Raw genomic sequence first — 13,209 nt, 5'->3', positions numbered from 1 at the left:
CTTTTTTTTGCATCAAGCCTTACAAAGCATTTATATAGGTGAGTGAGACACTTGAGGTATCCCGATCATCACTTGAATCCTTTCCGGGGCATACCTCTATTCTTGTACACTGTCAGTAAGGCAAACTTATCCGAGGTATGAGAATCCCACCAAAGCTTCGAATTCTTATCCACATGTCGATTGTAGTTTATGGCTATGCAAATTTGGTTTCAATTCATTTCCTCATCGGACGAAACAATAGTTGCTTTTTTTTGTTACTCTGTAACGGATTTACTCTTACACAGATCTGGATGCAGCGCTACAATAACACCCCTTGCATGCAGAGTCTACAGGTGAAGGGTTGCCCGCTCTTTAATACCAGTCCTTTAGCTATTCAGCCACCTTATCGTATTATCTAAGCTGTCTAGCTCACTTTGTCTTCAAAAACCAGATCTCATAACCCCTCATTTCCATGGCTCCCACAGCGCTATCCAGCCGGTATTTCACCAGCCTCGCCGAACTCAATGAGTGGTACAACAACTATTCACCCGTCACCAACCGTCATACCAACCCTGAGGAGAAGCTCCGATGTGCAAGAGAACCCTTGCACCGATATATATCCCCGCCTATCAAACCTGCCGTTCCTCCTCATAGCCCGCTCACCGACAGAGCCTTGGACCACACGATGAAGCTCATGGTGTGCCACGATTTCCGAGGTGGATACCAGTCCAACGAAGATGACAACCCCCTCGGCTACTTTCCTCACCCCTCAGGTAATCGTTACTTCCTTCAGTTTCCCTCACTCGTGGATAGCTTCGTCTACTTTTCACACCAGCGCGTCAGCGTGCCTCCGTTTCTGTGGATCAACAGCTGCCATAAACAGGGTATTTCCTGTATGGGAACCATCATCATGGAAGGTGACCATGGCACAGGACCTTTAGAACTAGAAGAGCTAGTTGGGAGAAACTCCCAGGCAGAATTCCGTTACGTAAATGTTCTCACCAGTCTTGCACGCTTTTATGGCTTTGACGGATGGTTGCTCAACGTAGAGACCGTTTTCCCCAACCTGGGTCACATCAAAGATTTGATACCCTTTGTCGAGCTGCTCAAACTGGCGCTCCACGCTGCCAACCCAGCTTGGAAGTTGGTCTGGTACGATTCGTACCAGGTGAAGAAAAACCGCGTGTCGTACGTGAACGGTTTGAGCTGGGACAACTACGACTTCATGAAGGCTGCTGATTGGTTTTTCACTAATTACTGGTGGAGTGACGCTCACTTGGTGGAAAATATCCGGATCTCAGGGCTTGCGGGGGTACAGAAATCGGTTTACGTAGGCTGTGATGTCTGGGGCAGAGGCGAAAGAACCCACCTAGGAGGGGAGGGGGGATACAACACGTGTCAAGGTTTACGCTCAATCAAGCAGTATATGACCAACGGTGTATTGTTTGCACCTGCGTGGACCTACGAGGCCTTGGGTGAGGACCAGTTTGCAAAGAATGACCGGCAATTCTGGATCGGTTTGGGAAAAGAAGACGGTGGAGAGAAAACGGAGATCGAGAGTGTTTCGACATACGCCACATTGAAATATACACCGGTGTTTGAGCTAACCCCTGGTGATACCAAACCAGAGTTTTTGTGCTATACAAACTTCAGCCAGGGTGGTGGGAGTCTGTTCAGCTGCCAGGGCATCAAAGTCTTTTGGGAACCATGGGTCAACGGCAGCTTTCAATTTGACGTTCCGCTCGTGTGTTTCAAAAATACGGGATTGGCCTCAGCCCTGGGAAAGGCTCGACTTGGCGGCACCTTGGCTATGGCTCTTGAAAACAATGACGCCTTTCATGGTGGGAATTGTGTAAAGATCACCTCTCATGGCTCCACACCTACTCCTCTTAACCTATTCAGGTTTAATAGCGATTGCTTGCAGCCGAATATTGATGTCACAGTCCACTTCAAGTATCCCTCAAAAGTGCTGGGTAATTTCCAAGTTGAATTGAGATACCTCTTAGAAAGACGAGTGAGATCCATTTCTCCCGTCTTGACGGGTGTCTTGATAGTTCCCCTCATTCCAGATACTGATAACGAAGGTTGGCAGGAAATTCATGTCAAATTTCCTACTCCGTACAGATCCCGGTTTGAGTATTGCGTGTTGCAAGAATGTGCCATCAACTACGTGGAGGAGTCTGATGGGGATGAGTGGGTGCTTGTATCTGGTGCTAATAGTGAATGTCTCATTGGGGACATTTCCATCCTGTCGGTTTCCGACGACACATACACCAAGATGAACTCCCTCGATCCAGTTTCCGAGGTGAGAATGCTTCTAAGACACGGTTCTACAATTATTGAATGGGATGAAAACTTGGACTTGGTTCTTTACTGGTGCGTGTACCTTGATGGAAAGTTCAAGGGGACGGCCCATAGTCCGATATGGTATGTAACTGGTGAACCTGGGACTGTCAGAATTGACACGGTAACACGTTTTGGCGTTGTTGTTACAGGTAAAATATCCATTGTGGATTAACGTGTGATATCATAGAGAATGTGATCTATAATATATATTGTTTCAGTTTTTATATATTTCTTGGTTATCACAGTTTTATTCTACTCTGTGAATGCTTAGTGGATGCAATGGATATTAAGACCTTAAAAGAATATATATATTACCCTTGGTCTTTTCGTATTTTATGCATATTCCATCCCGCCTAAAATCCCGTGTTTCTAGTTCACATCTTATCTAATCGTTTTAGCGCACCTCCCGATCAGGCAGTATTGCAAACAGGAGAATTTTTCCGCCGACTTTTCGCGGTGCGGCTCTGTTTCCCCTCGAGCTTTTTGGTGGAAATGCCTCTGAGTTTTCATCCACGTAAATGCACGAGATAAAAGCCGGTTCACACACATTGCCACTTTACTCCATACCCTCTAAACCTATCTATACCAATATGACCGGAGAAGCCTGGCTATTCATTCTTGCAGTTATTGTCAATGCTGCCAACTTGTTCTTCCAAGTGTTCTTCACCATCATGTACTCCGATCTTGAGTGCGATTACATCAACCCAATTGAGTTGTGCAACAAGTTGAACTACTACATCCTCCCAGAAGCCGCTTTGCACGGGATCATCACTGTTTTGTTCTTGATTAACGGGTACTGGTTCACTTTCTTGTTGAACTTGCCTTTGGCCGCCTACAACGTCAACAAGGTTATCAAGAAGAACCACTTGTTGGATGCCACCGAGATTTTCAGAACCTTGTCTAAGCACAAGAAGGAGAGTTTCGTCAAGTTGGCCTTCCACTTGGTCTTGTTCTTCTTCTACTTGTACAGAATGATTGTCGCCTTGGTTGCCGATGCCTAAATCTGAGCCGCTAGCCGTCGGAGAGGGTGTTTGCTTTGCAGCTGACGGGCGCACCAGACAAATAAGCTATGGACAGATCACGGAAGATAGTCTTCTTTCCTCAGGGCGAATCTAAAACATTCCCCACTGGTTTTATGCCATTTCTTTTACTCAAACACCAAACAGGAAACACATTGGATGTGCCTTCAACAGTATCTCAACATACTTTAATTTCTTCCTTTATCTTATACTTCCAATAAATCCATACATTGTATTAGCTAATTTAAGTTCAATCTTCGGATAAAGACCGAGTGGATGTAGAGTAAGGACAGTGTGAATCTGAGGGTTATGACTAAGATCTCTCGACGCAAGTCCAGCACACCCCGTCAACAGTGCTCCTGTCACCTTCCAACCCCTCAAAATTAAGGGGCATAACGTGGGCGTCCTTACCGTATCTAAAAACAATCTGCCAATCTTTCTGGGGGTCAAGCCAGGCTCTGACAGCAGAAAGCGGCTGCTGCAATCCAGGCCGTTTGTTATAAACCAACCCTTGAATCCAGTTCCCCAAGCGGATGATCATTCCTTCCCATTCAGTATCCTCGCTGGCCGCAATTTGCAATACCCCACAGTATTCTGGAACCTCAAACAGCGTCCGCTTTTCCTTTTCCACCTCTCTGATGAACCCAAAGTTGTACGGAGTGGTGTTACAGGAATCAAGCGACCGCCACACTTCTATGTATGGCTCGATTATCCCAGACTTGTCGTTGAACATCTTTCCTACTTCCTTCCTGTCGCCGTCTCCGTTATCCGAAAACTCGCCCAAGTCCTGATCGTTAGTTTCTGGCGCTGGTAAACCCTTCCTCCGCGCCTCAATCTGCTTGAATATTGTCTTGGAATCCACAAGGTGGTGGAAGATGGTGCGACTTGGCCCCGCGTCCTCTTCTCGGCCAGTCATGGCCCAGTCGATTGGAAAGTCTGGGTTTGGGGCAAGGGACAGAGGGCTAAAGGGACGCAAATCTACAAATAATCCCTTCTTGTGGGAAGTCATCACCACTGTAGATGTGTTTTCCGACGGCTTATTGTCTGACCACTTGATCGAAATTCGGGTAGAGAAGACCATGGCGTTTGTGATAGCTAGGATGAAGTAGTTGTGTAGCAGTGGGAGTATTAAAGTAGCTGGGAGGTGGATACAATATACAGAGCGTATGAGCTGGATATGTTGACAGGTGCTATCTGTGGGGAAATGGGCGTCACCTTGTATCTAACGGCATGTATCCTGAATCCCGATTAGGCGGTTACTTCCACTCCAGTGTCGGTAATCCCCGCATTATATTGGAGGTCAGAGCCTTACGTCTAGCCGGAGCGCATATCCGCATACAAGAACTGGAGATGACACGCGGAGGCTAACACTGAAAGGTCACGGTGTGTTTTGTGCATGACACTCAATAGCAAGGTATATGTCGTTGATTTTTCAGTAGTATCAGTAAAATGTGTTTTCTTTTGGTACGTTCGATTTAATCCGTATATTTAGCTGAGCTTATAGATATATTTACACGCGCGGAGCTAAAACTTTATCAACTTCATAGCTCTAAGGAATTTAAAATGTGCCTTATGTAAAAAATACTAGCTATCCGTTAGATATGATATTAGCAAATATGCATATATGTACATATAAATGCTCACAGAAAATTTTCAGTAGAGAAATAACTAGGTCTTACATATGAATCATACATCTATATTGATATAAATATGAATTATACATCTATATTAGTATGGATATAAATCCTCATATATACAAATATAAAAGATACGAAATAAAACACGAAACAGAACAAAAAACGAGTGTACACTTTTTAATACCGCTTTCCAGAAAAAAACGAAGTAAAGCAGAGCCATTTGTGGGTAGGAAATATAAATATAAGTGGTTAAACAGAGAGTAGACCATGAAGGCTACGGAGACAAGAACTGAAGCAACAAAACAATACTGAGGGTGAAAAGCAAATCAACAATAATGGACATCAGAACGGTAACCAAATAAGCTTTTGGAACGAACAGGGGAAACAACAGTGGAATAAGAGAACCACAGCTTTAGATAGAATCCAATTGGCCTCTAGAGGCTGCCTGGTACATCTCCTTCAACTTGGACGAGCCACCAGAACCGTCAGTGGCATCCACTTGCTGCTGTAATAAAGCCGACTGAGAAACCACGTTAGCACCTAAGCCATTGGAGCCGCTGACAGCAGACGTCTGGGAGGCACCGGAAGAAGTGGAAGAAGCCGAGTCGTTTTTGCGATTTCTCAAGTGCAAGTCGCCACCTTGGCCCAATAACTCCGGAGGAATGTGCTGGGGCTGCGCAGAGGTATCGGCCAGATAGCCATCTGTCAGGGGGGCATCCATGTTCAAACGTTGCATTCCTTGATCGAGCGCATTCATATCTCCCCGACCATGAAAACGATTCCCCATCATGCCTCCAGACTGGTCATGGGCAGGCAGAGGGAACGGAGGGGGCGCGTGGAATCCTCCCTGGAAGTTGGAGGCATTGGTCTGTGGGTCTCCTGGCATCATCATCATGCCCATCTGCAGATCGAAAGGTGGGGCGTGACTGGCACCCGGGTTACCATTGCTACCAAACTGCTGTGGTTGGTTCATAAAGTGCGGAGGCATCTGATTCGGGTGAGGGTTGCCAGCCATATTGCCGTTGTGCTGGGATCTTCCCCACGACAACCTGATTCTGGAACCACTAATGGCAAAGCCCTGCATGCCCGCAATGGCTCGTTCGGCATCTTCTCTTTGACCGAACCTGACAAACCCACAGCCCTTCCCCGGGGGAATCTTGACGTGGAGAATGTGACCAAACGGCTGGAACAACTGAAGCAAGGTCTGCTCGGGTACTCCTGAGGTCAAGCCACCCACAAACACGGTGGTGTTTGTTGGGTCGGTAAACGCCTGCGCAGCCATGGATTTTGGCGCCTGTGGGGGCATGGATGGGTTACCAGAATTGGCCTCCCCGGCGCCGCTAGCTTGCTGGGGATAGAACGGCATTGGAGGCTGTTGTGGCGAAATCCCATGGTACCCTGGAGCTGGGGCCATGCCTGGCGGAAGCATGTAGTTTTCGTAACCTCCATGGGCAGGCATCCCAAGTGGATGGCTTGGAATCCGGGCATGCGGTGGGACGGCATGGCTCATCATCAAGCCATTGGCAGCAGAAGGAGAGCTATTAGAGGCAATGTTCCTAGGCGTGGCAAAAGCAACACGTAAAGGCCGGCCGGACAACCAAACGCCCTGCATTTCAGCTACGGCTTGTGATCTTTCAAACTCGTTGGAGAAGCGGACAAAGCCAAAACATCTCGAGGAGCCGGAAACAGGATCGGTCATCACTCTCACTGTCTTGATTGACTGATATTTTGTCTGGAAAAGCGCCAAGAGGTGTGCCTCGGTTGTTTGAGGGGAAAGATCACCCACGAAAAGAGAGTACTCTGGGGACTGTGAGATCGGGGAAGATAGGGTGGCACCTGCAGCCCAATTCAATCTAAAAGCCTTAAAGTTGCCACTGTCGCTTCCCGAATGGTCTGAACCATCGCTGGCGTTGGGAATGGGGGAGCCGTTTAAGGACAAGGCGTATTGGGCGTCGTCAAAGCTGTCGAATTCCACAAAGCAGTACCCGGAGTGAGGCGTGAAGTTCGGGTCGCCCTGATGGCTGCCTCTTTTGACACGGATAAGTTTGACCAATACGTTCTTACCCACGTTATTCCAGATCTGGCCTACGGATTCCTCGGTCGCCCATGGGTCCAAATCACCCATCCACAAAGTGCGGGGCTTGACGGAGGAGTTGACAAACGACTCGTTAGGGGGCTGCGGAATGGGAAAGTTCGAGGCCAACTCTGTGGGATGGTTGGCACCGAGCGCCTGCATCGGCGGCGCAAAGCCGGACTGCTCAGGATGGACTCCAGTGAAGGACATGAGGACAACGAATGGGGGGAGGCAAAATCTAATAGAAATCAGAACGAGAAAAACAAAACAAAGCCAGAAGCTGAAAGGTAGGACACTGGCTTAAGATGTATATTTGTAAATGTGGATCAATTGTTAGAGCAATAGTCAAATAAGAGGATCAAACAGTGAAATTCTTTTTCGAGGGGGAGGGGTTTATGGACCGAGTCTCGATGCAACAGTATTTGTGGTTTCTCTAGAAATAGACAGAGACGGCAACTGCAAAGCGTCAATTGATGTATGGATCAAAGAACTATGGTTTCTGGAGGCGTTTGGCTGTGTGTAGTGTTCCTCAGGAGTTCTGACGGTTTATACGAGAGGCAATAAGGAGGATGATATACACGTAGTGCGGTGGATATCCCGAATTATGCGCAGCCTGGTTACTTGGGGTTTAATACAAGAGAAAACGGAGATGTAAGAGGAAAGCTTGAAGAAATATCGTGGAGAGGTGCTTATACGGCAAGAATTTTGTTAGTGAAAAGTGCGATTGCTCTATAGACGTCAAAGCTGAAAAAACTGTACGCAGTCAATCGTAAGGCGATGCGATACAGGCTCCGCACATTTGCCGCTGCATGGACGCGCGAGTTACCTATTACGTCATGTGTATAGTTAAACCATCCTAAAAACCGCTAGCCCGCACATAGTGATATTATATTTCCCAATCGTGGGAATAGCAAATACGCCACAGTCGAACCTACACGTTTAAACGGTGTATTAGACTCCCGTTCTGGGCGACGGAAATCAATTTGAGTATGACCAAATGTTGCTTCACGTAATTCCGCAGTCGATTAGACATGCAGCGTGGATCGCATGGAACCCCCCCAATGATCTAGACGGGCGATTGAGGGTTATGAGCGATAGTTTAGAGTTCCCAAGAATACACCAGCTGTTTCTCATTTGGATAAAGAAAGAATGAGCTGGACGGGCTCAAAGTTCCACGGTTAGGTTGGTGAATAGCGGGGACTCTTTATATATTCCGCCATCGTTTTAGCTGCTTTTAGTTTTCAGCGAGGTATACGGCCGGGTAACGCACGACGAGGCGCCTGGCAATCTACTTTTCGTTGCGCGGTTGTTTACATCACGTGAATTTATTATCATTTTATGGTGTATGAAAACATCACTCCAGAACTAAGAGTTATAGCACTATCCACACCCGGCTACTATACCTATTTTTATCGCTAGAACTATACCACTAGTGCTTACAATGGTGAATGACAAGGATGTTAGGCGGGAGGCCAGAAAAAGGGGAGCAGCGTATGTATCTTTTCAGAGAATGATTGAGCACGAATACTAACAGTTGTTTGGATTGCGGAAAATCCAGCACGAGGATATAGTTATTGCTACACCAAACCAAACAAGCGGAAACTCGCGAACAAGCTCCATCAGAAGAACACGGAGCACACCGACCCAACTCGACCGGGACAAGCACAACGATGACGACGACTATTTACACATAGGACCTGCGTCAGCCCGGCTGACTAGAAAAAAGACAGGAAAGAACGTGATACCACCGAATCGCGAAGAAATCGGTAGCCTTGAGGTTACCCCGCCGTCGTTGAAGAGGGGCAGGGGTCGGCCCCGCAAAATCTCTCTTTTGCCGCAGGGAGCTGTCAAATCTGGGGGTAAAGAGACTCCGGGTGGCTCTTCCACTCATACCTCCACCTCTAGATCTGGCCATAAGGCCAATGGTATAGACCAGGTTCTTGGACAGTCCAAGAAGACCAACTCCTTGATGAGCCCTCTCAACAGATACGTGGCACCAGACTTGCCCAGACTTCGCAATTCCGATATAGCTAATGCCCCACCCCTACAACCATTTGCTCTCAACGAGCAAACCACGTTGGTGCACAAGTCCCCTTCACCCATCTCCGAGTACCCCAAAGGAGTTCCGCCACGTCTGACCAAGAAAAATATCAATTCTACCAAGGAAAACGTCAGTTCCTCCAAGAACATTAATGCTTCCAAGAAAAACCCTCAGGCTGCCAACCGACAGTTGCTATCCTTAAATTCCTTCATTAAGACCCGTACTAAAGATGACAGCCCCGCAAGGAGACGACTGATTGCCCGAGAGCAATTGTTAACCGCCAGAAGGGGGGCAGGGAAGGCCAACTCGGCGGAATCCGCGATAAAAGAGCAAATGCCGGTCCTGTTAGAAACTACAGGGCGTGGGGAAAAGAGAAGGAGACTACTGGTGAAACCTGCCAAACCCGATTATATCCTGCTGATAGATGCTTTCCTAGATTCTGATTCTGAGTATGACTCGAAGGAGATGACGCCAGCTAATGCGAGACCCCAGGAACTTGAACTTAACGATAGCTTTGACGATGAGGAGTATCATAATTCCCAGGGAGAGGAGACTGAACGACATGCAAGCGGCCTTCCCGAGAAGAAAGATGCGCGCCGACAAAAGGTATTGGTCAATAAGGCCATCTCCAAACCAGTACAGTCTTCCAAAACATATGCCACTGGGCGCGCAAAACGACAAGCGACAAAACAGCCAAGGACGGTGGCAGAACCTGGGAGCGATAATGATGACAAAGACGCTGATTATTCTATTGACGAGACCAAAACTCCCTCTGAATCTCTCAGTCAACGAATCTTGCGTAATTCGCGGAGTAAGAGACACACCTCACTCGAAGTCAAAGTGAAGAGACTCGAAGTTGCAGCCGAGGAATCACCCGCTCCGGAAGGGTTGCGTTCATCACAGCTACACATGCACAAGGTGACTACATTAGACGTTTTGTCCCAGTTGATTGACGAATTCCTCACGTTAGAGGCACCTAAACATTCCAAGTCTTCAAGAACATCTGTTGCCACAGCGATAAAGCCTGCCGACCAACACGCTCTCTTAACAAACTATAAGCACCTCATCAACGGTCACTTCGGCAAATTACTTGACACCCTTCTCTCAACCGACGCAACTACGAAGAAGATCCGCGAATTGGCTATCAAGAAGAAGGAATTGCGCGGTGGGTTGCTAGACATTAAGAAGCGCAGAGCGGAAATTGTCTCGCGCACCGAATTAGCCCGTGAACAGTATGCCGCTGCCGAGCGCAACTACCGGGAAATGAATCTGGCAAATTCTTTTTTCAAAAGCTTGCATCCCGAGACCGACGAAGTTATGGCTGAACAGAATGAGCCAGCGGAGGAACCAGAGAGCGCGGAGGTTCCAACACAAGTCGACCAGGAAACCAGCAGCGGACTGGGAGTGGAAAAGGAGCCACCAGCTCCAGACGTGTCCATCGGGCTTGATGACACACTCCAGTCTGAAAGACCGGAGTCCAGCCCAATGGTGACCCAAAGTGAGGGAGAAACTGCGGCTCGATCCTCACCGATTCCGGCCTCTATCACCACGTCCACGGTTCAGGAGGAAGAAGCTTTTATTGTTCCGGTGGAGTTTACCACGATAGCGACAACTTCTGAGCCACTTCTAGGTGAGTATACCGTATTAGGCACAAGCTCTGGGTCACAACTCGCTTCCTGCTCGCTGTCGGTATCTCTTTTAGAGTTGGAGCGGAGACTTAACAAGTTGGACAGAGTCATCAACCCCCATTACGGACTTTATCAAAAACTCGTCAGGTTGAACGAAATGTTGAAAGAAATCGATGCCGCCTTATAGTACCAGCAATGCTGTCTCTAAGTCAATTGAAATTCCCTGTGGGGGTAAACCAGCGCATGGTCTGTAGTATCAATTAATATCAATAGGCACCGAAGGATAATAGTTCGCCTGCTGCAGTTGGTGTAATAAAGCCATTTTAAACGAATCATCTAAATTGGTTTCCAAGTGCTTGATTGTTTCGGCATGCACACCAAAGGTTTCGTCATACAACAGAATTTCCATAGTAGCACATGAGTCACTGTAGCTTCCGTCTCCCAGTGGGTTGGGGTAATTTTGGACAAGCTTGTGCATTGTTCTAGGAATATGGGCAGCTAGCTCTTCCTCCAAGCCCGGGAGAGTATCCGCCTTTAACCTCTTGGATGATTGCAGAGTGGACTCAGACTTATCACGCTTAGACGATAGTAAGGGCGTGCCACTATTGGCCAATTCCTCTTTGATCTGTACCAAATCAATTTGAAACTGGCGTTGGTGTATTTCCCTAAACCGTAAATACGCCTGTTGTTCTTCAGTCAACAGAGTGGATGCATCTATTCCTTTGACTTCCTCAACAGCTTGGGTTTTTTCCTCAATCTCGAAGTCAATATCGTTTATATCGATTTCCACCTCTGACGTGACGGGTGGTTTAGGCAAGTGGTTATCCCAGAATTCCTGAATATCCTCGATTGTTATTAGCACTGGTTTGCTCATATTACTAGGGGATACAGAGATTGATTTAAGAGATACCCACATTCGGTCTGGGGACTTCTGGTTGTAGTTCTACGTCAGGTCGAAACGTTAGGCATGATACGTATCACATATTTTTTGATCGAATTTATGTACAGGATATACATAAACCACCATGCCAGTTGGTGAGGCCATTCATTTGAGTTAATCCGTGTGCAGTCTCACGTCGGAAAAATCGTGAACGGCCCCCAATAGGCTATGGTCTGGATTATCTGCCACACATCACAAATCGGAGATAATATTCATGGTAAGAGGATGCCAGCCTTACGGTGATATGCTGGTACCTGCTCTCGGGATATATGAGAATTCTGGCTCTACTATTAGTGCTGCCTGAGCTTGAAATGGTGGGAAATATCTCACTCCTTAATAACGTGTTGCGCACCCTTCCTTATACGTCTCCGGTTATGGTCAGATAATCATGTACGGCAATAATGCCTTGCAACTCAGAAGTACGTGCATCCATCAGGAATACATACTGCTATGATATTTTCCCGGTTGCATCAAGACATAATAAGGCAGCAAATATTCTTCTCCCGCTATCCTCTATATACTCATCGGGTTGATATCCGGTTCGGTTTGCCTTTCAAACCCGAATTGGCCCAATTAGAGTAGTTTCAGGAAAATTTCTTCGCTTGAGGTCGGGTAACTATGCATGAAATGCATAAACGTTCCATAACCAGCCTTTTAGACGCATCTTAGTTACCAGGCGCCTTGTCTCACAGCCTGCAGATTTTCTTGCAAGGCCAAGAGTTTCTGGCACGGCGCTCACCTGCTTCTGTTCTCCAAGAGTAGTTCTTTAGCATCCTCTAAGAGAGAGAAAAAATTCTGCATTATATTAAAAGACCTCTTTGGCCTATACGGTGAAGGGGCTTATGTCCAGTTCTGGCTCAGCTATGTGAACATGGATAGTTAATGTTTAGAAGTGCATGCCCTGCCACTCCTGGATAATGCGTATCGCAGATCTCTCTGAAACAGGACGTAATTATTATCTAGCGGCGGTTATGGACGTATGACATACCCCATTTCTTACATATGGACACCGCCCTATGGAGGTTTTTCGATTGCTCGGTCGGGTAGGATACTAACCTGGGTTTGGATAAATTTTCTCGTGCCAGAGTTAACATTATACCCCGTCAGTCGACTAAGTTAAACTATAACTGGATAGGAGCTCGAACACGGAGCAAAGTACTCATTAGCTAACTTTATTAAGGAAACGTGCGTCATTTGTATAGTGCAGTTATTCAGCGTTATTAGACGACGCGGTCATAGAATTTCGACTAAGAAGCGGCTGAAAATGTCTACGGGCTTGGCGTGGAGTTACAGAAGTGCCTGTACCCAACACATTCCGTCTCATCAGTCATGGCCGGCCTCATGGGCTAAGCTAAGAAAGATAAAGTCTGAACTAAGAATTTTGGTATATATATATTTTTTTTAAAAAAAGATGCCTGATAAGAATAAATTTGAAAAGAATAAGTTTGAAAAAAATAAGCTCGGAAAGAATAAGCTCGAAAAGAATAAGCTCGACTTGCAAAGCAACACCATAATAGGAATCCTCACTTGGACTATGCCACTACT

The 13,209-nt window shown here is 46.9% G+C and overlaps 6 protein-coding genes across 6 annotated transcripts; 3 read left to right on the top strand and 3 right to left on the bottom strand.

The window, feature by feature from the left end:
• Positions 1-463: 463 nt before the first annotated feature.
• Positions 464-2,479, top strand: BABINDRAFT_16326 (glycoside hydrolase family 85 protein; the record flags this gene model as incomplete). The annotated part of the gene is made up of 2 exons (XM_019129811.1): positions 464-1,723; positions 1,766-2,479. Coding segments are annotated over 2 exons (1,974 nt in total), but the record flags the coding sequence as incomplete, so codon positions are not given.
• Positions 2,480-2,910: 431 nt separating this feature from the next.
• On the top strand, positions 2,911-3,580 carry BABINDRAFT_161790 (cornichon family protein). The gene has a single exon (XM_019129012.1). It carries the CDS (start codon positions 2,916-2,918, stop codon positions 3,324-3,326), a length of 411 nt encoding a protein of 136 aa, XP_018984715.1. The 5' UTR covers positions 2,911-2,915; the 3' UTR covers positions 3,327-3,580.
• A 60-nt stretch (positions 3,581-3,640) lies between these two features.
• BABINDRAFT_161789 (uncharacterized protein) lies at positions 3,641-4,792 on the bottom strand. The gene has a single exon (XM_019129011.1). It carries the CDS (start codon positions 4,423-4,425, stop codon positions 3,658-3,660), a length of 768 nt encoding a protein of 255 aa, XP_018984714.1. The 5' UTR covers positions 4,426-4,792; the 3' UTR covers positions 3,641-3,657.
• Positions 4,793-5,083: 291 nt separating this feature from the next.
• Positions 5,084-7,763, bottom strand: BABINDRAFT_161788 (uncharacterized protein). The gene has a single exon (XM_019129010.1). It carries the CDS (start codon positions 7,263-7,265, stop codon positions 5,394-5,396), a length of 1,872 nt encoding a protein of 623 aa, XP_018984713.1. The 5' UTR covers positions 7,266-7,763; the 3' UTR covers positions 5,084-5,393.
• Positions 7,764-8,214: 451 nt separating this feature from the next.
• BABINDRAFT_161787 (uncharacterized protein) lies at positions 8,215-11,015 on the top strand. Its single transcript, XM_019129009.1, has 2 exons — positions 8,215-8,546; positions 8,598-11,015. The coding sequence occupies exons 1-2, from the start codon at positions 8,497-8,499 to the stop codon at positions 10,909-10,911; spliced, it is 2,364 nt and encodes a 787-aa protein (XP_018984712.1). The 5' UTR covers positions 8,215-8,496; the 3' UTR covers positions 10,912-11,015.
• On the bottom strand, positions 10,946-11,672 carry BABINDRAFT_142005 (uncharacterized protein). Its single transcript, XM_019127143.1, has one exon. The coding sequence runs from the start codon at positions 11,638-11,640 to the stop codon at positions 10,981-10,983; it is 660 nt and encodes a 219-aa protein (XP_018984711.1). The 5' UTR covers positions 11,641-11,672; the 3' UTR covers positions 10,946-10,980.
• Between the last annotated feature and the right edge of the window lie 1,537 nt (positions 11,673-13,209).

This window comes from Babjeviella inositovora, assembly GCF_001661335.1.
Source record: "Babjeviella inositovora NRRL Y-12698 unplaced genomic scaffold BABINscaffold_7, whole genome shotgun sequence".
Classification (NCBI taxonomy): domain Eukaryota; kingdom Fungi; phylum Ascomycota; class Pichiomycetes; order Serinales; genus Babjeviella; species Babjeviella inositovora.
Note: the sequence above shows the minus strand (reverse complement) of the source record. Positions and strands in the feature narration are given on the sequence as shown.

Excerpts from the sequence above, each read along its gene's own strand:
- BABINDRAFT_161790 (XM_019129012.1), top strand. The coding sequence starts at position 2,916 with ATGACCGGAGAAGCCTGGCTATTCATTCTTGCAGTTATTGTCAATGCT.
- BABINDRAFT_161789 (XM_019129011.1), bottom strand. The coding sequence starts at position 4,425 with ATGGTCTTCTCTACCCGAATTTCGATCAAGTGGTCAGACAATAAGCCG.
- BABINDRAFT_161788 (XM_019129010.1), bottom strand. The coding sequence starts at position 7,265 with ATGTCCTTCACTGGAGTCCATCCTGAGCAGTCCGGCTTTGCGCCGCCG.
- BABINDRAFT_161787 (XM_019129009.1), top strand. The coding sequence starts at position 8,497 with ATGGTGAATGACAAGGATGTTAGGCGGGAGGCCAGAAAAAGGGGAGCA. Across the intron at positions 8,547-8,597 it reads GCCAGAAAAAGGGGAGCAGC|ATTGCGGAAAATCCAGCACG; the intron begins GTATGTATCTTT and ends ACAGTTGTTTGG.
- BABINDRAFT_142005 (XM_019127143.1), bottom strand. The coding sequence starts at position 11,640 with ATGTGGGTATCTCTTAAATCAATCTCTGTATCCCCTAGTAATATGAGC.